Source organism: Episyrphus balteatus, chromosome X, assembly GCF_945859705.1.
Source record: "Episyrphus balteatus chromosome X, idEpiBalt1.1, whole genome shotgun sequence".
Taxonomy (NCBI): domain Eukaryota; kingdom Metazoa; phylum Arthropoda; class Insecta; order Diptera; family Syrphidae; genus Episyrphus; species Episyrphus balteatus.
In genome coordinates this window covers 8,607,528-8,631,891 of record NC_079138.1, presented here as the reverse complement: position 1 = coordinate 8,631,891, position 24,364 = coordinate 8,607,528, and the positions used below count along the sequence as shown (strand labels likewise).

The window sequence follows — 24,364 nt, the reverse complement described above, 5'->3', positions numbered from 1 at the left end:
AGCTTGCAATTACATAAATGGGAAACACTGAACCAATAACACAAGAGAAAAATAGCGATAATTTTAATTTTTATAGAGATATCCACATCTACACATAACCTCAAATAAAAAAAAGCTCCATACAAAACACAGTAATCCTTTCATCCTTTAAATGAAGCTGGAGCAGTGGAGCCTCACATTTCACATGTAGGTAAGTTCTCCCAGCCCTGCTATTACTACCACAATCCCAACACAACTACAACTAAGTCCAATACAATTCTGAGAAAAAAAGATGTTTTGTTTTTTTTTTTTACCAAAGGGGCTGAGGGGATTAACATGGAACAAAAAGCAAAAAAAAAACCACAAACCTTTTATATCGGGTCAGGCGGGTTCTGTTTTCATTTTTCCATTTGTTCTGATTTAAATGTATACGATCGTACACATTCCTATATAAAACAATCATAACAGCAAAAATAAAGGAGTTATTTGTTTTATTTTTTTATATATATACATACAAATATATTTTAGCCATAGAAAAACAAAAAAAGTAGGAGCAAATAAATAATGAAAAAAAAAAAAAACAAAAAAAAACAAAATAGAAACAAAATGTAGCATTTTCTTTTCTTTATTACTTTCTCCCTCTCACTTGCAGTCCTTTTGTATTATATCTTGCTTCTCTTTCTCGTTCTCTTTTTTGTACCATTCTCTTTGTGAACGTTGTTTTTAATGTGCTCTGTGCTGAAACTGCACTTTCGTACGTGGTGTGGTATACCAAAACATAACCAACGTTAAAATATAAATAAATTTAAGGTATATATATGTATGTACATATTTATTTATCTATATATATATATTATGTAGTGTAGCTATGCGAAGAATGCTTTCTTTCTGGACTTTTTTGTATTTTTTACTTTCTCTGTGTAAGCTAAACAAAAACTTTGAAAAGAAAAATCATACAACACACAGAAGAAAACAAAAATACAAAAAAATGAAAGAATGAAAAAAGAAAAAGCATTTATCTATGGAATGAAGATAAAAGAAAAGCTTTTTGTGTCCTTTTTGTGCAAAACGAATGCACACGGGTGTATATTTTTTTTTCTCTTTTATTTTCTTTCTTTTATTATTGTATAAAGAAAGGAATAAAACGTGGAACACTACATAGAAGCAGAAGCAAGGATTCACATCAGAACATCAGCAGCAAAGAAAGAGAATGTGGTAGGTACTGTGGTGTTGGTTTGGAATAGGAAAATAGGTAGGTAGTACACGCTACACGGTACACCTATCTAGCTTAGTTGCAGGAGAAGAAGATGAGTAGGAGGTGGCAAGTGAATAGAATAAAGAAAGAACAGATCACGCTGCTAGAGATGGACTACGGAAATAATGGAAAGAATACTAACAAAGCTTACCCAACGGATGTCTGCATAGCATATCCTTTTATTTTGTTCTTATTTTTTCTTTATTTTCTTTTTTGCTTATACCCTTGTTAATATGGGCTGTCCTCGATTCTTTTTTTTTGTAGAGAGTACCACCTACCTACCTACCTAGCTTTTTTTTATTACTTTTTTTCTTTTGTGCAATTTTTCTCTAAAAAATAAACTTTTTGGTATGAAGAAAGCGTGAAAGGATAAAAGAGATTTAAAGATGCCAGAAAGATTTTGATGTGAAGTTAGTTGATACAATGCAGGTGCAGGTAGAATGTAGAATGTACATACATTAGTTGAGAATTCCTTATTCAAAAATCACTGAATCGATTTCTATAAGTGGCATATTTATTTAATATAACATCAGAAATTCTCATACGAGTAGTTATTTATTTATTTATTTTCAATTTATCTACACAGAGAAAACAAACAAATTAGGCGGATCGCACTTTAATTTAAGCGGATTTCTGTATGATTTTTTGCGAAGATGACTTTCACCTTAAATTAACCCATTTCCGGCGGCTACCAGTTCCAGTTGACTTAGAAACTTCAAATTTTACACACTATCTGTTTTTGGTCCAATTAGAGGAAATCTGAAAAAAAATTTTGGAAAAGCTTTTGGTTTTCCAGAAAATTCACGTTGCGGTTTCGCAACGCTCGCCGAAAGGATTTTCAACAATCTTTCATTACCCAGTGTATCTTTATTTGGTTCATTTCTTCATAAAAATACTCAAGTAAAATTTATTCATACTCCATGTAAAAAAAAATATTTCAAAAATTTAGATGCGAAAACGCAACGTAATGCTTTCATCTTACCTGTCAAGCAGGCAGGATTTTTTTAGATGAACATTCACATTAAAATAAGATAAAGTTCACATTAAATTTTACTGAGTTTAAGTGGAATCACATTATTTAAAGCGGATATCACCTTATTTTAAGGTGGTGAAATTTAATGTGTGCATCATCTGCATCATCTTATTTTAAGGTGACACTTTTTTCTCCGTGTACATACAATTTTTAACTTAAAATTGTAAGAACAGACATTTTGTGTAATGGATGGCCAATAGACTTTCCAGTTTTCACATCGTTACCGGAAAAATCAATCACGGTCTATCTTCTATGTTTTCAATTAAACACAGAATTTAAGAAAATCAAGTGTTAATTTATAAAAGGGACAACATTTGAAAATAAATTCAACCCACCCTAATACCCAGTATTTGAGATGAGACATAATGGATTGCAGAATTTGAAAATGTGCTAAGAATCTTTACTAATTACCTATTTTACACACCGCTTTTATGGGAGATTTGCTTTTCTCATTTTATCAAAATTCTGGGCAAATCGGGATAACATTCTCTTTTTATTTATCTTAAATATAACATTAATACATACACACTTCTAATAAATGTATGTATTAACACATTAATTACTGCACAACAGCTGTCAATGTTTAAAAGGACACTGCAGTGCCAAGTCTTCTCTCTAACAAGATTTTAATCAATTTGAAACTTGTATTTTTCGATGCAGTAGCCCTACGTCTGCCAAGCTATTAGTCTGTCTGTAGGTACCTGTATTAAGATTTGCTTGTTACCTACTGAATATTTTTTTTTTAATTTTAAACACTGAGGGAAAAAACAACTTAAAATCAACGAAAACCACGTTGATTCAACTATTTTTCGGAATGATTTTGCGTTGAAGACAAAAATTTTAAAATCAAAGTAGAACATCGTTAGTTTGAAGAGGTTTACCGTTATAAAACATCTTTAAATCAAAGTTTATCAACTTTAAAAAAAAGCATCAATTTATTAAAAAAATAAAAAAAAGGGCAGCCACTGGGGATCGAACCTACAACTCTTGGGTTACTAGGCGAATGCTTTAACAACGTGCTATCTCACGGTTTAAAATTGGAGTGATAAAATGCAACAAAAGCTGAAGTCCGACAAAAATAAAAAAAATTCTTACGTGGTTTGAATTTTATTATGAAGAGGTTTCGTGTTAATTTTTTCAACATTAAATCAACGTTGAACATTTTACATTTTACGTTGCGTTTTTTCCCTCAGTGAAGGCTCATTTAGCTATTTTTGAATATCTCAATTTTAGTGTGCTCTTCTCATATAACATTTTCAAGTTCTTGAATTTTTTCGCAAATCATTTTATTCTGAGAAATTTGCTCATGCCGTGCGCTTCAGAGCGCACGGCATATGCTTAACGACAGTTAACGAAGCGCGCATATGCGTATTATGGCTTTCCCATTAGAATTGTTCGACAACTCACTCATGCCATTTTGACATAAGCCCATGCGCGCATATGCCTATTATAGTTTGGCCTTTACTACTACTTGTAGCCAGCGTAGTAGAGCCAGAGATACCCAAAGGAGATGGGAAACTTTCGTACGTTTTACTCCCCAAAACCCATTTGTTTATTTCGTGTTGTTGTAATTTCTTTTGTATTCATGAAAAAATGTGAAAAACACACAAAGTGTAACCACAGTGTTTTCACGCATACTTAGCCAAAATATGATATATAAAATATGAAATATTATTTTAATATGAATTGATAAATTAGGGCTAAGCAAGCATGAGCGATTATATTTTAATTTATTATACAGTACCTATATTTATAAAGCAAAAGTTGTACATGAATTTATTTGATTTTTTTTATACATATGTAAACATTTCTTTTGCTATTCATATAATAATTAACTTTAGTTTATAATATATATTTTTTTTTTGTATTTAAGTCGAACTTTTTACATTAACTTAGTGACCTCTTTGATGATCTGTAAAGGTCCTAGGTTGCGTTTTAAATCTCAATAAAAATAAAAAAAAAAATGTCCGACGGAGCTTGTAGGCAAACCCGTATGACGTCAGAAGTTTCCCATCTCCTTTGGGTATCTCTGAGTAGAGCAGGGATCACTGTTAATTTAGTTGTGAAATAAGAGCAAGGATAAACGATAATGAAGAGAGCGAATACTATTACAAATGTATGTGGTTTTGCTGATGTTGACAGTGTGTTGATTATAATGACGATGTTTTTGGGAATGGTATTATATTTTTGAAAAAATATAAAAATTTCATAGTTTTTCTTTTCGTATTTTCAATCCCGTCATCTTCGTTGTTCTCGTTATTCATTAAGAAAAATCATAAGAAGTCAGTAGGTTGCTACGGTTTGAGAAAGGCTGATTTGAAGGAATGTGACGATGACAACAACAAACCAACAAGGTAAAACTTTGTTTAGTATACCTATGCGTGTGTTTTTTGTGTACCTATTTTACAAGGAAAGGAAATGTATGTGGTGAAAGTAAATTCCTAACCAACCAACCAGAAATGCTGATAGACAATAACACACAAGCTTATAAATAAAATGAACACCAAAAACGATTGGCTCTGATTTTCTTCAAGTCGATGGCAGGATTATGTGTTGTTATGTGGGTTGTAAATGGAGTTGTTGAGGTTGTCTACATTAGGGCGTTCGTTATTTAGGTATTCTTCGAGAATCAAGTTCCTAAGTGGAAAAACTGTTTTTAAATAATAAAAAAAAATCCTCTAATTTGTTCACATTTTTATTGTGACATTAGATGGCGCCCCAAGAGGGTTAAAGTTTTTTATCATTTGAAATAGGTAGGCATGTGTTGACTTATGAGGCCATTTTTTTAGATATAGACTTCAATCCAAAATTTTTTGATGAGGTTCTTCTCTACATTAAACAACGTTTTCAAAAAGGTATAAACCATTTCTAGGCCCAAGGGTTTAGTCAGGGCATGCATGTTTTTTTGGGTTGTATTTTATATTTCATGTTATTTCATATGATTGTTTTAATAAAACATGCTTGCTTTAATAAACCTAAAATCTGAAAAAATTAGAGGATTTTTTTTTATTATTTCGAAACAGTTTTTCTACCTAGGAACTTGATTAAAAAATAACGAACGCCCTAGCTCTAGATGTAGAGATTCATAGTAATTTTCTAATTTGGGACGAAGAAGAAAGCTTTCTAGATTCGTTATTCTATTTCTTGAACCTTTAATATGAAACAGAAATTGGGAAGCATAATGAAATTAGAATAAGAAATTAGTATAAGTTAGTATAGGTTCAGTACCTACCTACGAAAAAGAACTCTGATCTATGAATTTGAAGATTGAGGGACGATACAAAATTATTAAACCCCAAATTTCTAAAAATAACCCAATCTTTAAATTTATTGATTATACAATGTGTAACAAAAACGAAATTTGAAAATATTAAATCGTGTAAAATGTGTTCCCTACTCACTTATTAACCGAGTTTCTCAAAAATGAAAAGATTAACATTAACAAATAAATATAGTTTTAAACTTAAGCTATTGCAAAAATATTCTATGTCAATGAATACTATTTCAACCTTAGATTATTATATACATTACAACAAGGAAAATAAATGGCTGTAGCTTGACAAACATCTGACAAATTTCGCACGTGTAGATATGCAAAGATGAGGGTCACCGAGGCGTATACGTAACTTGTTTCTATAGAAAAACTTAGAAATACAATATCGCTAACCGATTGATAGAACCAAATTAATATGATGCAAAAATGAGAGGATGAGAGCACTATCTTCAATAAGTAGTTAGTGCGTAAGTGAGTTTTTTTTTAAATTCATTCGAAAATATAAAACATATGGTTTTACTTAAGAATATACACTTTGGGCCATTCCGCCATTGTAAAAACGACAAGGTAAAATATCTGTTTTCAATAAAAAAAAAACCAAAAATAAGGCAAAATTTAAGGCTTTAATGCAAAAGAGTCAGTACGAATTGCAAAAATCTGGTAATACAGGCTCAAAATTTCCATGACCCATCTTGAGGTTAAATTACTTGTTAGACATGTGATGACACATGTTTGGTAGTTGTTTGTATACAAGAAAATAATATTTTGTTGGTGTATTCTTTACCGTTACTTATTTTCGGTTGTCTTGTAAAGGTGTTGCACCCGCGATGTTGTACCCGCGATAGATTCGAATTTAAATTCCTCTTTGTATTTTCTTCTTTGTTTTCTTTTTCTTAATAATTTGTTGTTTGTTTTAAGATTATTGATTTAATACCATTCGATATACCTATGTAGATAAGTAAAAAATCAAAAGTATTTGAAAATGCACAGACTTTTATGTTTTTGTACTAAGATCTAAAAAGGTAGTGCCTGTTTTGTTGCACCCGCGATCGCACTTTGAACCCTTTCAGCCTTCCTAGTGACGATTTACTTATTTAATTAAAATGTTATAGCTAAATCAAGAATAAAAAGGTCTCAATGTACCCTTCCAAGTTATAGTTTATTAAAATATATTTATATTTGCTTTTAAATTAACTTCAAATGAGTATAAATGTTGCACCCGCGATAATGGAATTGCCCCTTTATAAACATAAGAATTATAAAAATATAGTGTTTTTTTATATACCTACCCAAGTGCCATAAAGTTGCAGTTTTGTTGTTAAGAATTTTGTATTCTTCTGTTTTTTGGTTATTCGGAATGAAGACTTGCAAGATATATTTATTATTGGGAAATTTTTAACTGGTATTAAATGGTGCAACAGAATATACCCCAGAGTTACTAGATTATCCTAACATTTAAGAAATGACAATAAAAGGCTCAGATCTGGAAACTACTTCTAAATAGTATCTCGGGTGTATTTATAATATAACTAATAATAATGGCACTTACTTGTGTTAGTAAACGTTCCCGTATTATTTGCAACTGGCGTATCATTTCGGTTAGTTTGCGTTCCTTGTCGTGTATTGTTCCAGTTCCACTTAGTCCAACGTTGTAATCCAAATTTGTTAAAAGTGAATTTGGTGACGGTGACATGTTTTCACTAAAAAAAAACAAGAGGAACAAAATAAACCAAAATATTTGTAATTGTTAGAATATTCATTTGCGTACGAAATCCACTCAGCTCAAATTACTTGTTATTATAAATATTATGTTATCTGTTGTTTATTTGTTTATTTGGAGGAATAACTTCTGGAAAGCTATCGACACCGTGAAACCTGCAGAAAATGCAGATGCTTGGCTCAAAGCAGATAGCAATGCAAAAAGCATGATAGGATTATTGGTAGAAGGCAACCAATTAGTCCATATCAGAACAGCCAAATCTGCGAAAGAAGCGTGGGTGAACCTACAAAATTACCAAGAAAAAACAACCCTGAGTAATAGGGTCCAGTCCAATTAATGAGAACATGAATTAAATCTTAATGATAATGAGAAGTGTGAAAAGCTGACGGCGCGGCGTTGGGGAAGGTATTGTTCGAGAGATGGAGAGTATCAGTTTTACTAAGTTTTACAGCAGAATGCTGTAACTGTAGAATAAATTCCAACATGTGTGTAGAGAAGAATTCTGTGCTGAAGGTAAAGAATTTAAGTAAGTTTAACAAAAAATGTTTCTTTTGCCAGAAAAGTGCTCATGTCAAACGAGAATGTCGCCAATATGCCCAATGGAAGAAAAACCAACCAAAAGAGTACGTCAATAATGTAACGACGGCGAACAAATTTTGTTTGAAATCTTGTTCCGAAAGTATGAAAGGTTGGATTGTTGACTCCAGGGCAACCTGTCATATCACGAATTAAGCCAGCAATTTCATTTCATTTGATGAGCACTCACGAAGTGGGAATGTCGTTCTCGCTAGGTCAAGAAATAACTTCAAGTTGGAAAGATACGTGTCGCTTATTTATTGAAACAATAATACTTCGATACTATTCAACTTTGGTTGGCTTTAATTAGAAACTATAAAATTCTCTAAATTGTGTCTGTCCCCATCAACACTCAAAAGAGAACTGTATAAGGCATAAGCAATACATTAACAAACTTTGTGAGGATTATGGCCTTCAAGATTCAAAGAGTTCCAAAATTCCACTTGATCCAGGATACGGGAAAACTGAAGACTGAAGCCCTCTTATAAACAACGAGAAATACCAAAAGTTAATTGGCAGATTGCAACGGATCCAAGCATATAGATACAAAAACTTATTTTGTTAAAGATTATGTTGATAAAAATTTCATTGAATGTAAGTACTGTTCTTCAGGAATAATATTGGCTGATATGCTTACAAAACCTCTTGCTTCATCTCGACTTGAATTTTTAGGAAGCAAACGAGAAGGAGTTTTAGAATACTCATTTGCGTACGAAATCCACTTAGCTCAAACTACTTTGTAATGTACACCTTTACTAAGAAAAACATAGAAAAATAAAAAAAGGAACTAGTGTAGACAGAGATCTATATTCGAAAAGTAAACGTCATTCGAGTATCGAAATATCAATGCTTTTAAGACGGAAATCAACCCATCTTAAAACCTGATTCCCTCAAATAAGTCTTTTCCATCTAAACTCTCATCCCGAGCAGAAGTTGCCTCATAAAATAATCTTAGAGTAAATTCAACACTTTAAGTTTAAAAGTTTAATTAAAAGTGAATTACTAGAAAATTAAATTAGATTATAAAGAGTATAAAAGGTTTATTGAATTACGAGAAAATCTCAATTTACATTTATTTTGTTATTTGTTACGTATTAACAAACATTAAAATTAGGTAAGAAAATAAAAAGATTATTTTTATAGAATCCTGATTTAATAAAAATACGCCCACAGATCACTGCGGACGTATATAGTCATAAAAAAACTCTTAAGAGTAAGATTTTGCGTCCGCGGATCCCCAGCTTTATCACCATATCCCCAGCTTTATCACCATATCCCAGCTTTATTAGTAAATACCAGCTATTAAAAAAATAAGAAAAAAGCTTCAAAGGAAAACGCCAAATTAAAGAGAGACAAATTATATATATAAATCGAAATCATCAACTCGTGATTCTTTCACGTGACTTATAAACTTAGTTGAGGTTAAGCGGCAGCCGAAAAATTACTAGAAATTCCCTGGCAATTCCAACCAAGCTTACGATTAAAGCATTTTATTTTGTTTTACCTAAAACAAAAGAAATTAAAAACTACATAAAAATTCGCTAAAAGGTCTAATTAAATATATTAAATTTTGTGTTTAAACTTATACTTATAAAATGAATCAATAACACTGGTCAACAAGGTTTTTGTTACAGACACCAAGATATACTTTTCTATAGGTTTTTTGGGTGCTGAGCTTGAATCCGAAGTCAGAAAAATTCTACCACATCACGTTTTTGAGATAATCCCGTTAGAAAATCGAAAATGCCGCTTTTTTACCAGTTTTCGAGATTTTTTCTTAGCATTTGGTTATTTGTTTTAAATAAATTTGTAACGGTTTCTAATAGAACTAAATCTTGTCTTTCAAAATCCGTTTGAATCTTTTAAAAATCTCTTATCTTCTTTGAGAAATCTGAAATTGAAATCAACGTGTTTGGTATATCTCATGTTTATTTACTTTTAATTGCGAATCTCGAAAAGTTCTTTGCCAATCGCTTTCAAATTTTGACACAACGTTCCATTTAGAATCTTGCAAGTTTTTAAATTTGCGAAGGTGGTTAATAGCAGTGAAATACATCAAAGCGTGACCGTGTCAGATACTTATACTAAATAATTACTAGTGAGAAAAATATAATTTTTTTCTTATTAAAAACAAGATAAGAACTTACTGGAATGTAAATGAAACGTTGTGTCAAAATTTGAAAGCGATTGGCAAAGAACATTTTGAGATATACTATTAAAAGCAAATAAATATGAGATATACCAAACACGTTGATTTCAATTTCAGATTTCTCAAAGAAGATAAGAGATTTTTAAAAGATTCAAACGGATTTTGAAAGACAAGATTTAGTTCTATTAGAAACCGTTACAAATTTATTTAAAACAAATAACCAAAAGCTAAGAAAAAATCTCGAAAACTGGTAAAAAAGCGGCATTTTCGATTTTCTAACGGGATTATCTCAAAAACGTGATGTGGTAGAATTTTTTTGACTTCGGATTTGAGCTCAGCACACCAAAATCCTATAGAAAAGTATACCTTGGTTTCTGTAACAAAAAAAAAGTTTAATTTTGTTGACCAGTGTAATCAAACAACAAAAAAAAATAACCTAAAATCATAAAAGTAGAAATTATATAAAAGTGAAAGTAAAATTGCTACAGAAATTTTACAACCATTAAAAATATTTGACCGAGTTGGCAAACAAACATAACCCAACACTCGAAGCTCAGCGAGGGAAACTTGTGGCCACAAATTTCATCGCAACGCCGAGGATTAAGCTGTAAGTACACATTTGTACAAAATTTATATTTCTTTGGCAATTTTTGTTGAATTTTTTTTATTTATATCTATTTTTATGATAATTATATTTCATTAAAACCCTAAACTAAACTAAAATTTGAAGAAAACATATAATTAATTAAAACAAATTTAAGATTGAACACAAAAATATATATTCATCTACCTTTAAATTTCATTTTTATTTCTTAATTTCAATTAAAGTTATCTATGTGCTTTCAAGCTTTCAATATCAAATCCTGTTTAATTTTAAACGTTAAAAGAAATGAATAAAAAGTTTTTTTGTGAATGAACTGTAAAATAAAACAAAAATGAATTTCTTTTTAAACTAAAAGCTGTCCAAGCCATTTAAGAATATGATTTAGTAAGTTGTGAGGTTGTATAAATTAAAGGGACTATCTTAGGTTCTGGTACAGATAGTCAAAGGTGTATCTGAAAGATACATAGGGGAGGGTATACCATAGGTTTCCTACCATCCGAAACCGTGTCAGTGTGTGTTTCACTCCTTTCCAATTTTTCCATTTTCCCCTTTTTTTCCATTAAACCGCATTTCAATTCCCTTTCCCCTTCTAATTAAATAGGCACGATAATCATGTGTGCTTAGGAACAATGCAACAAGATCCTACCCCTCCGTCGAGCTATAGTCAGAGCAATCGCAAACGTGCCTACAGTTGCATAAGGATTAGGTCAAACGTCACCGACCACCTACCTAAGTAAGCTATCACAACTTGTTATTATAAATATTAAGTTATCTGTTGTTTTTTTGTTTTGTGAGAATTTCTTAAATGTTTTTATTTCTTATTAATTTGCAAACAAGTTCAGACCTAATTGTTATTAAAGAGTTCTTTTGTAAGAAGAAGATTTTTATTTAACAAGAAGGAATCAACAGTAATGGTGTATAATCAGTTAAATTCAATTAATTAAGGTTCATAAAATATTTGCAGGCACCAAATCCCAATAAATACGATCAAAAGTAATATGTAAATAACAAATCGAATTAGTAGATAAATTTTAAAATTTAAGCATCATAGAAATGGGGACCAGGTGTATTTGGCGAAGAGGAGCACATGTGCATAGAGAACTTTATTTTATTACTAGAAACAAGAGGCTAAAAAGGTTAAAAAGGTTTAAGCAATAGAAAAACCCCATCCATCTCCTCAGTTGGTTATGGTGTTCGTTTTCTGATTGCTCTCCATAACTACATATCTACTGCAGGGGCGAACACAGAAAAAAATTTGGGGGAGAGGGGTTTAAAAATATGTATTATAATTTTGTTGGTATTAATGTTTTCGGGGTACATATTCTAAACACGTTTGTGTATGAAAAAAAATAAATAGATATACAGTAGCTTGCCATATTATTAGGCCCAAGCGAAAAAAACACAATTTTTCGGTTCAGTTTTTGCTCAGTTTTTAAAGTTTTTGTCGAAATATCTAGAATTTTTTTGTCCCATTTACTTGCACATATCATGTAGATACGGATTGACTCGAAAAAAGTTTAAAAATTCATACTTTTTGATAAAAATAACGTACAAAAGGGGATAAGCTCCAAAAAACGTACCCTGTGAAATTCACGCCCTGAGAACTATTATTCGACTTTTAATAATTTTCTTACGGAATGATGCTTTCTTAAAATTATATTAACCCGACACTCGGTAAAGTGGTCTAGGTTTTTATGCCTTGGTCGGCTTACATATTTTAAGTGTTTAATTTTAAGTAGGGATAGTCGGGGTGGCACAAAAAAAAATACAAAAAAAAAAAAAATACAACAAAATATGTATACAAAAAAAAAAAAAAAAATACAAAAAAATATAAAAAATACAACAAAATTAATAAAAATTGCTTGCTGTTCTAGTTTTTAAATTAGTTTAAGCAGTTTTAATTGTTTGTAAGTTTTAAAATAAGAAAAAAAAAAAACGATCTGATTCCAAATTATTTTCAAAATTATTTCGTGGTGAAAAATAAGAACCGTTGAAATATAAGTATTAAAATACTCAAGTAGCACAAAAGTCTAAAATACACCAAAATATTTGGAGTATTTTTTGTACTTTCGTGATATACATTTTGAATATAAAAAATATACCATTTTCTAGTACATAAATTATACTGTTAAATAACATTAAGGCTTCTTGTAATGGGGCTCGTAAGCGAAGCAATTTTAATCATTTTTATTTAGCATAATTTTCAGTAAATTAGAGATCTAGTTGGTTTACCTTCGAGTGCCTTCAACAATTTAAGTTCTCAAATGAAGAATACTTTCCTACCTTTCGAAATAATAGCGCAGTTTTTGCCCCTTTTTTCCCTTTTCGAGTAATACGAGTTTAAATTACCCTACACTGAAAAAAAAAAAAATTCAACTTAAAACTAAAAGATTGCCTTATTGGCACTATTATTAAATTATTCTAATTTATAATTTGAACCAAAGTTTATTTTTTTACCTCAAACAGTTTAAAATGAAAATAAATTTTTATTCTTGTGGTTGACAATAATAAGAAACTAATGATTAAATATGAATTTGAGTGCCTAATTTAAGAACGAAACACATTCTGTCTACTGATTTTGATACTGCCGCGTCTTAAAATCGAGTGCCTCAACAATTTCAATGAATTAATGTTTTTTTTCGATTTTAAAAATTAGTTTTTCAAAAATTTTAATTTTGTTGTTGTTTTTACATTTTTTTTAAGAGTTCTATTATAAATAATACAATATAAACGAATCGAAAAAACTAAGAATATGGGATAATTATTATCTAAAGTAAAATAATTAATCCTGTCTTCATGGCGGCCATTGATTTTTTTTTTTTTGTGTAGTGTACAAAATATTTGGTTGATTTCAGAATCGAATAATTTTGTGCACCATTAATGGTATATTATAAAAACAACTTGCACAGAATCTTAAAAAGTGTTGAAATTTTGTACAAAAAAGACATTGGTATAATTTGTATACCACTCAATTTGACAAATACACCATATTTTTCAATTTTCTCAATTTTACACCAAAATTAATGAATTTACACCAATTTATACACCAGTGTGCTTCTTGAGTAGTTATAAAGCCGAAAGGCATTAGAATTAAAAAAAATCAAGTATAACTTACAGTGCCCGTATACGGTCAGTAAGGTAGGTAGTTGTAAGTAATTGACAATTGATAAGTAGGCAATTTTTTATGAATTTATGTATAGCTGGATAGTTTTAAGATGATGAAAAATAATGAAATAATGAAAAATGAATTTAAAATTGAAAAATAGTTTTTTTTTCCAAGTGTGAAAAGTTGAAATATCCTTCATGTTAAAAATACCATTTCTCAAAAAATAGAACAAGACCGTTTCAGTTCGTATTTCCATGTTCAAAGGACAGATCCTGAGAATCCCGTCAAAAAGGTATTATAATAAAACATTCCAGTACGAAGTTAGAAGAAAAGTTGGCCTTACAACTTCTGGTACACACAAATGCAAAAACACCAAGAGCCTTGGGGGGGAGGGGAGAGTTTCAAACCCCCCTTGCGTTCGTCCCTGATCTATTGTCTTTTAATAAGAAAAGATCAGCAGATATTTCGATACAATTGTATGTGTTTTTGTTTAAGGACTTTTCAAATAAGAATATTAGAAAATAAAATCCTAAAGTAAAAAACACTTTTTTCGAGTTTATTTTTCTGTCTGTTTTTTTTCGATCAGATAGTTTGTATCATATTCACCATTAGTTCAATATTTGCTAAAAGCTACATTGGAATTATAGATCGACTGGACGTCAAGCAGACTTCTTTTATTGCCCTCTATCTACCTTTAAGCATTTAACCCCCTGCTTCAGAAATTATTTTGTAACCATCTAAAATCCAAACATTAACCTTCATAGCGTTATGATTATAAGAAGGAAATTAAAGCGATTCAAATAAATTATCGATGAGCGAAATGGTGACATGTATATGTCCTGGCAGTTTTGCTTTGCTTTTATAGATACCTTTTTTATAAAGGACGGCAATGGCGGCAAGTTCCTATCAACAAACCGGAAGTTGTCTAATTTGTAAAACTTTTCCTGGCAATGAACAAAATCATCCCATTATACAACAAAACACGTAAACACACAGATACAACCAGACAAACAAAAGGATTTGGTGAACAGTTACGACGAACGAACGACCTGCCTGGAATAACTAATTCAACATAATCAGATAAAGATATACACATCTACTTCATCCTTCGTCCTACCCTTCTATATTTAAGGTAGGTCGAACAATTTTCTTTCCTACAACTGAAATAATTATAACAAAGTGTTAAATGGTTTTGGTTTCGGGAAATCGGGTTTCGGGATTTAGGATGTTCAGATTTACGGCGAGGATGATTTTAAAGATAATTTTGATATCACAACCGCAACCAACGGTAAGCACAAGCAAATCATGGATTCGATTATAATCTATCCCTTATATTAAAAAGTAATCCCAGTGATCGACCGAGGAGGTTTAATAACGTCCCGATATGATGTGAATTTTGTACTGAAACTATTCACTCTAGGACATTTTCTGTGTTTACTCTGTTTCTTATTTGGAACTAATAACATCTAGTATTGGGTCAGGGTTGTATCAGATATTTCCATGTAGGGGAACTGGGGGCAAGATGGGGTACTTAAGCTTGAAACATTAACAATATGAAAATTTACATAGTGAAACAATGAAATTTATTTGTTAATTAACAGTTAATTATTATTATCCTAATATCTGGTGTAATTAGGAACTTTAAGTAACACATTTAAGAGAATAAAATTAAAATACAAAAAAAGGCTTTTCGTCCCGTCTTGGCCCATGGTGTAGGTTAAGATGTGGTGATTAGAATGATCACAGAGAATGATGATTATTTAAGCTGGCAGAACTCGCAGACATGGGTGGCTTCGTCATCATCATCATCTATTCCTGCACAACTATTATGAACCCATCTGACACATCATGTGCAGGATATCTACTCTTCAATGGAAACGGAATATAATATTTTCTCATCTTCTTCACTTTCATCTCTAAATCATAAGATTCTTCATCGTTTTGCTGTTTTCGTTGATCGCATATTCTACTTTGAGTACTCATTTTTACGGAAAACAAATAAGAACTAAATTATTTTCATTTGGGACAAGATGGGGTATGGGTACCCCATTTTATGAAAACAATTTTTTTTTTTAGAACAGCCAACTATCTTAAGGAAACACAATGCCGTGGGCACAAACCAGAACCACGAATCTGCAAAATTGTAGTTTTCAGAAAAACGTCTTCAAAGTTTTGGAAACTCACGCAAACTCATTAAAACTCTTGCAACTAAGATTGATAGTTTTGGCTGCTTTGCACCAGAATGATGATTGGGGTCGCTGTAGTGAATAGAGAGACCGATAAAAAGTTAAATGACACATTAAAGTGGAAATGTCCAAAAATGCAGATTCGCGGCTTTGGCTATGTGCCGACGATATTATCTTATACAAACCGTTTGTTAGAATAAGAGCTGAAAAAAAAGTTTTTATACATGACAGCCCAAAATAATTTTTGAATAAAGTTGAGCTAGAATGTGAACATTTCTCACTGTGCACCGCCACTGAAACTAATAGAAAAATGTAAAGCCCTTGATAATTTTTTTACAATACACAAACACCATTTCTTTATAGGTACATAGAAAGTATGGGATCAAGGTAAATTATAAAAAAAAAATTGATAAATTTCAAAGATGTAAATTTCAGATCAAAACCTACCTTAGATTAACTGATGTTGGTGAACTGCTGCCGCTTTGTCGCATATCCAATGAATTACTTTGCATTTTATGTGTCAAACGTTTAACAACATCGTCCATAGTCCGTTTGGGTGCACTGCAACTGCTTATAACATTACTATACACCCCACTACTACAGTTGTTTGTATTACTGGTAATGTTATTATTATTGTTATTGTTGTTGATGTTGTTGTTGGAATTACTGCTATTGTTGATATTGTAATAATTATTGGTGTATCTGTTACTTTCTGAACTACTAATATTAGATTCAATGCTACTCTGTTGTTGCTGTTGCCATTGATGTTGTTGTTGCAGGTGTTGTTGTTTATTAGTATTTATAAAACTACTATTGCAAAAATGTTGAAGAAGAGAAAGTTCTTGTTGTTTAATTTTACTATTATTATTACTACTACTATTGCCACTAGCACTACCATTACCACTATGACTAAAACGATTGCTTTTCAAGGAATAATCACTGTTACTTATTTCATTCTCAAAATCACTGTTTGTATTTATGTTATTTTTATGCTGTTGTTGTTCTTCTTCGTTTTCATCTTCTTGGTCTGGTGTTTTCTCAGTATCAATTTCAGTTTCACTCTCTACTTCCGTTCCTGTTGCTACCGCCGAGGCTGCCGCTGTTGTTTTTGAGTTTGAAGATGCTATTTCCGTTTGATGTTGTTGATTTTTCGGTGATGCTATTGTAGTTATTGCTGCTGATGATGGAGGCGTTGTTGAGGAAACATTTCTTTTATCAAAAATGACTGTATCATCAAAAGATTCTGATGTTGTCTTTATTGTGAATGAAGGCTGATCAGATTGATCGGGATTATCATGAATTTTCTGATGTTGTTGGTTTTGTTGTTGTTGGTTTTGTTGTTGTTGTTGTTGGCCTTGTTGTTGCTGGTGATGTGAGAGTTGGTGTTGTTGCTGTGGCATTTGTTGTTCTTCTTGTTGTGGTTGTGGGTGGTGCTGTTGTTGTGGATGTTGTATTGCTTCGTTGAAATTGTCACCTGAATAATTTAATAAATATAATTCACTACTATTTTTATTGATATTACTACTGTTATTGTTATTATTGTTGCTATTACTATTATTGTTGTTTTTGCTTTTGCTATTATTGTTATTATTTACACTTGTTGTGAAATTGCTTTCTAAATTTGTATTGCTTTTCGAGCGTTTTTTCGGCGGCGACGATGAGCAGTCATCAGATTCAGGGTTGAACTGAAATAAATGTGAAAGAAATAAAGAATAATTACAAAATTGTTTATAACTTTCATTTAAACAATAATTCGTAGAATATTTCACCGAATTGCAAAGTGTATTCAGATATTTGAAATTGATTTAAAAAATTTTTGCAAATTTAAGACTTTTATTTCAATTGTCAATTGTAGTGTAACTGCAGGATTAGATTAATGTAGGTATAATTATTATTAATTTTTTTTTTTTTTTAAGAAATATGCTTATTTATAAGATTTATGAAACATTTTCGTAATTATATTCAAAACTCCAAAAATGATGCATTAAAACAAAGTAGCTTTTCTCTTTGCTGAATAACTTATTTTTTCAAAGCATATTAAGAATATCTTTTATAACTCACCTCGCTTTTCAAAGTTGATAATTCTCTTGTCGAGCTAACTGCCTCAAAAGCCTCTTCGCCATTTTCCACTTCTGTATGGCACGTTTCAGCAACACCAGTAGCATCGTCATCCATATATAACGTCAGATCACTGCTTTCACAGTCATCATCAGCACCCACACCTTCATCTTCACCATCATCAACATCATCATCTTCAACAACCCCTCGAACATCATTCTCACATGCGGCACCACTCAAAACACCTTCCTCATCTTCGTCATCGGTCTGTGGTTGACAGTCTGTTTTTCCCCATGCGCTCACACTAGTACAACTATTTGGGGTCTTAATATTATCTATCGAAATACCATCATAGTCATTTAATGATTCACTTCTATCAGCTTTATCAGCACTTTCCGTTGTTGATGTAAACCTATTCAGTCTCTCCAAACCGGCAGACTTCATCATATAATCTGGGACAAATGGCATTGCGCCGTGTTCGTCATTTTCAGTAGGACTGGCATAACTGTCACCCATGACGATGCTGCTGATCTTTGGTAGATAGGTGCATGTTGCGTTGTTCAAGTGTTCCCAATTAAGATGGTGGTGAGTTGGCGAGTGGTTATTTCTAACATTAAGCGCGTCACTGTATTCAGCAGTATCAGAGCATACTTGTTGTTGGTTCTGTGCAGCCACTGCTATTGCCACTGCGGCTTGCAGTGAGTTGGGAGACTGATTAATATGATGGATGTAAGGTGAAATTGTGCTTGATTGTGCATCAGCTGCAGTTGTGTTGCTGATAGCGTCAAAAATATGTTTTAGATGATCTTGTTTCTGGTGCATCTGATGCTGGTGTTGTCCCACAAATTCATTTGTGAACGGCGATGAAGCTGATGTAGCACTGCTTTCTCCTCCACCTCCGCCCTCAAATTTATTCGGAGGTGACTTCCTTTTTGATGACATGCTGCTAAGAAATAAATACAACTTTTAACTTTTTTTTTTGCAATTTTTTTAATTATCACAAGGAAATTAAACTACAAGAAGAGAATATCCTTATATTTTTTTTTTTTTTTTTTTTTCAAATATAGAAAGACTACCTTTTCAGCTATATCTTAATTGAAAGTAACAAATATTCAAAACTTTCCTTAAACATACAACTGATTATGCAATACTACATGAAAGATTCACAACTATATGTATGGTATATACTTCTTCCTTAAAAAAGAAAACAAATACAAAATACAACAAATATTTACATTTAGTAGGCAACACATAAGAAATCTAAAACATATAACTATATATGTATATTTGTTTCTTCATTTCTATGACATATCTGTATGTCCGGCATATCCTACAGCTAAAGTTTCTGTTCCAAAAAGGAAATTAAAATATTTAATTTCATATTCGAGCATAAATAACGTGTCAAGACTAAGAGATGGATTTGAAGATGTTGAGAATGTGTGTGGGTGGGTAGCTTGCTAAGTTTTTGCAATTTAATTAGTTCTCTAATTGTGAGCACGTAAATAGGTATACGAAGTGTATATTTTGAATTTAATTGATATAATTACTCTCTAGGGCGAGTATTGGTTTCGTGTCAAAAACAAATTTCGAGGTTTTAATCAAAACCAACATTACGAAACGATGAGAGGTAATGTGCCAAAAAGCTAGAGCGTGTAGGTTAGGTCGAGATAAGAAAAAAATCTTATAGGAGGGGGGGTCTATTCCCCTTCGTTTAGGGGGGAGGGGCAATTTAAAAAAAAATTGACCTAATATGGAAAAAAATTATTAAAAATCGACGACGAAAAGGTATAGCTTTTTGTAAAGCTAAAACATTAGACTTTTACAAAATTTTTAAACAAAGTCATTTCATGGCACAGTTTTTGAAAAATTAATTTTTAAAATCAAAATTTTGACAAAAAAATTGGAAAACAAAATTTCAAACTAATTTTTTTCAAAATTTCATGTAATTAAGTCCTAGTTTAGTTTTTAAAATTCGATGCTCTTATTTATTTTAAACAAAAACAGAAAACCAGATTCAAAAATACCTTGTCGTGTTTGAGAAATTAACAAAAAACCAAAACTACTTTTTTTTCTAAAAATCGCAATTTCTGAATGGAAATTGAATAACAAATAATAATGTACACCTAAAAGATTAATCGATGACAAGAGAAATGGCAAATACGAAGGCAAAGAATTCAAATGTTATCTAGGAAAAAATGATTCTCTTGAAACCTTTAAAAATCAAAGAATATGATTTAAAAAGTCCTTTTTTTTATTTTGAACTGCTTGCGCAAGTATTATTTCATTGTTTTTCATTAAAATAAAACAATTATACTTCCTTAAGACCCTTACAGCTAGAATCCATGGGTAGCGAGCACCCCAGACATAGCATGAAAAATTCTCAGGTAAGTTTTCAGGTGTTATCAATGAAAAAAGTCGATCAATTCAGGGTTAATCCAATACGGTATCACTTTATTGTATCCTTATTTAAGTCTGAATGTTTAAAAAATAATTGACGAATGTTTAATATTTCATAAATTAATTTATCAACAAGTTCAGCTACGTAAAAACAGAATATAAAGAGGTTTTTTTTTTTAGATAAAAGTCGTTTTGGTTTTTTGTTAATTTCTCGAAAACGACAACATATTTTTGAATCTGGTTTTCTGTTTTTGTTTAAAAATAACTAAATACAATATTACATTTATGTACATTAATATTGTGCATTAAAGAAAAAAGGTTGCCACCACTAAATTCAGCACATCTAAATTAACTAAAATCGATGTGTATCCGTTCACATGTGGGGTTCGGCAAGCGAACCGTAGCCGTAGTGTGAAGCAGTACAGTGGGAGAGTTGTGATCCCATTCGAGATCATGACTGTCGTCGATAATGGAGAAGAAGAAGAAGATGTGTTCCCGTTTAATTAGAGAATCGAGCTGCCACAGTTTTTTAACCAACTACTAAAATCAAAATTTCTAAAAAATTCAATGTTCCCTTTACGAAAAGGACCCCGCACATTTTTAATGGGAAGTGGCACCTTTGAAATTGTCTATAATTTCAGTATGTTGTTCTCCCGAAGCTCCTGATCAAAAGTCCATATGTGCAGAAAGTAAAAAATAGACAGTTTTTTTTTTAAATAAATGCCTACTAAGCATTTTAATATAAATTAAAATTTGGAAAATCTGAAAAAACCCAACTCATGCAAAATCGACACTCAATGTTAGTAATCAAGATAATATCGATGAAAAAACATTTCACAGATAGCAAATAAAAGAATGCAACCGCATCAAAAATAGTGGTGTTAAAAACAATATAACAGAAAAGACACCACCATCCTCTTTAAGTTATGTGATACGTATAACACTCGTAATAATACAAGTTACTGAAAAATATTGGAAATCGGCGAAGAGTGAACCCGCATTGCAAAGTCACTGCGCTGCGCTAGAATTATTGGCACCCCCCTCTCGTGTTGTGCGAACGTCGAACGAAACATAAACATTTCCAAATTAAATAAATTTTATTAAGATAATTAAATAACAGTTATGTTTGGGAGTTTTCGGGGCTGTTCCATCAAAGTGTCAAGGATTTAATGCCGTTAAAAGGACAAAAAAAAGATATTTTCATAATGACTTCCGTTCCAAAACAAAATACAAAAAAAAGGGAAAAACCAACAAAGACAAATTCTCTTCCAAATGTCTGTAACTAGTTTGTTTTTCATCGCTTTTTTTGCGAAAAAGTAACAGAAGAACATAAAGTAAAAAATATATATATATACAACAAATCGGAAGAAAAACATTAAAAAAAAGCAACCATAAATAAAATGCCAAGTGCTTCGTGATTGCTACCGCTTCCACACTTGCCATTGCCGGTTGCCATCATATCACAGGCACAGAATTACACTTTTTTTAGGGAGTTTTCCTCTTTGAAATTGTGTGCTTTTGTTGTGTTGCGTAAATGGCAACGCGATGAACAGTAAGAATTGATATTCACTCATCGTTTCCTATTTCCGTTTAAGTTTTGAAAAACATTTTTTTTTTGTTGTTTTTGTATTTAAATTTTTTTAGCTAGGTAGGTCATAGGAAAAGCATCGTGTGGTTTGGCTTTATTTTTCCTGTTTTCTCTCTCTTGAGGCTGTGTAAATAAGATTGTTTTCAATTTTAAGTCAATGGAGGATGATAAACTTCTTGTATTCGATTGAATTGAATTTTTGAAGAAAAATAAATCGCTGGTTTTCCGGTAGCGGCTCTTCAAATATAAATAAAGTTATTCAAATATTTCATTTCTTGTCCCAAACTTCCTTCCGCATTACAGACACAGACACACACACACACCGATTCCTAAACACTGTAAGCGAAGGCTGCATTAAAATAGTTCCGGTGTGTGGTAACACTTTAATTCAATGGATTTAAGTTTAGTTTTACGATTTGGTGGTTATTGTTTAACTTTTTTGGATCCTTTACAATTTTTGCCTCGATATTTTTCTTTTGAAAGAATTGTTATCAAGATATAAAGCAAAAAGCTATTTTATCTGCATCTTTGATTAAAAAAAGTGGACCAAGCATTCCCATTAAAGCCAAAGTGACAGTTCTTTTTAGGATCAGTATCAGTGATTTTGGTCATTCGAGAACTTAGTAAGCTGAATTTTGGTATACCTAATATATTTTTGTTATATGTAAAAATTTATATCACCAATTACACTGTGCAAGTTTTTTGAAAAATTTTTTTGAGACAGGTGCGCGATTAACTGTTTCGGACCCGAGAAATCGATTGGCGTCATTAGTTTTTCGATTTATCGGTACCTACGACTTCGAACAAAATTTTTTTTGAAAGATTTTCAATTATTTTGAGAATTTTCCACTTTTTTTAGTCGTTTTTCATCCAAAAACAAACGATAATATCGGTAATCTTGTGGTAAAGTAATTTGGAAGTATTGAAACTATCGATAGTTTTGTGAAGTATCGATATACTCGATATTTTTTGGTTATCGATGCTATCGATAGACTGTCGAAGTTTAACCAACACTAAATTAACAGTTAAATTAATTTTTAATGGAAAACATGCAATGTATTTGTGCAGAATTATTAGCAATATAAATATTGTTTTTGGTTGAAAAATGACTAAAAACAGTGGGAAACTCTCAAAATAATTGAAAAAACTTTCATAAAAAATTTTGTTCGAAGTCGTACCGATAAATCGAAAAACTAATGATGCCAATGGATTTCTCGGGTCCGAAATAGGGCGAAACAGTTATTCGCGCGCCTGTCAAGAATTTCGACTTGCACAGTGTTATTATAATTATATATGAAGGCCAAGTGGCGTGGGTCCTCAACAAATTTTTTGAGTACACCTTCTATTATTTCCTTCTTTCTTAATATCTACAAACAATGATTTTGAGATTATTATCAACTATACCTACCATTCAAACGACTGAGAGGACGGGATGTCCATTAAATCTATCGGGATTTAACCTCCAGGAAACAAGAGTCGAACTTTACAATATACTCCAGAATCTTGATGAAAAACTGCATAAAGCCTTTATTAAAGAAGCTCAATCATCAATTTATAGATGGTACTATTCGAAACATGAATACGACCTAAGCTCGATTAGCTATTTTAGAAACAATTTTGATGCAGACTGCAATTAAACTACATACCCCACCGACCGGATTTGCATATCACATGCTCCTTGTGTAACTTGAAAACCCGTGAAGATACCATGCACTTTAAAGGCCTACTTGAAGAATTAAGAAAACTACACTCGGGAAAAGCTAATTATGAAGAGGATGAAGTTATTAATATACTGAACGGACGTGATTGGCCGGCTCTGGCTCTTTACAACTTTGTGAAATCAGCATTAAGTTATCGAAACCAAATCTTAAGAGAAGAGTTTTAATTAAATTTTTAACCAAATGAAAAAAATGTACCTCTTGCAAACCTGGTGCACCTATTTATAAAATTTTTACTATTGAAATCATAAAATTGTCAATCTGGCAGACGGCTTTTGCTATGTGATGTCTTTAAAGATTTGTTAACCGAATTCAAAAATGTACTTATGATTGTAATAAAATCTATTTTCTAATCTAAATCTAATCTAATCCATTCAAACGATCTTCAATCTTAGCCACGTTTTGAATCTCCTCAACATGTTAAAAGTTCTTTCAACCGATCTTGTGGTGCACGGTAAGGAAAGCGCAATATGGAGAGTAATTCGCTGTCGGGAAAAAGTCGTCTGCTTCTTGTACGATATCGTATAAATCAACTTCTTAGAGATCTTCGGGAGATAATTTTTTATCTTTCCAAAGTTAAGTATACCACAGTTAAGCCTCACTAGAAATTTTTTTTAATCCGAAGTAGAACTAGACAAAATTTTTGATTTGAACTTAAAACTATTTAAGCTTAAATTCAACATATTCACTAGATGCAAAATAAATAGAGAATATGCTGGTT

At 31.5% G+C, this 24,364-nt stretch overlaps 1 protein-coding gene across 5 annotated transcripts in view; it reads right to left on the bottom strand.

The window, feature by feature from the left end:
- Nucleotides 1–24,364, bottom strand: part of LOC129920721 (myb-like protein Q) — a 359,404-nt gene that overhangs the window by 133,578 nt on the left and 201,462 nt on the right. For 3 of the 5 annotated variants that reach the window (XM_056002277.1, XM_056002276.1, XM_056002272.1), the window contains 3 exons: nucleotides 17,944–18,886; nucleotides 16,330–17,567; nucleotides 7,091–7,241 (listed from right to left, as the gene is read on the bottom strand). In XM_056002277.1, coding sequence (XP_055858252.1) covers nucleotides 7,091–7,241; nucleotides 16,330–17,567; nucleotides 17,944–18,886 — 2,332 coding nt within the window. The remainder of the gene's footprint in view (nucleotides 1–7,090; nucleotides 7,242–16,329; nucleotides 17,568–17,943; nucleotides 18,887–24,364) is intronic. The other 2 variants (XM_056002275.1, XM_056002278.1) reach the window with 2 other exon arrangements.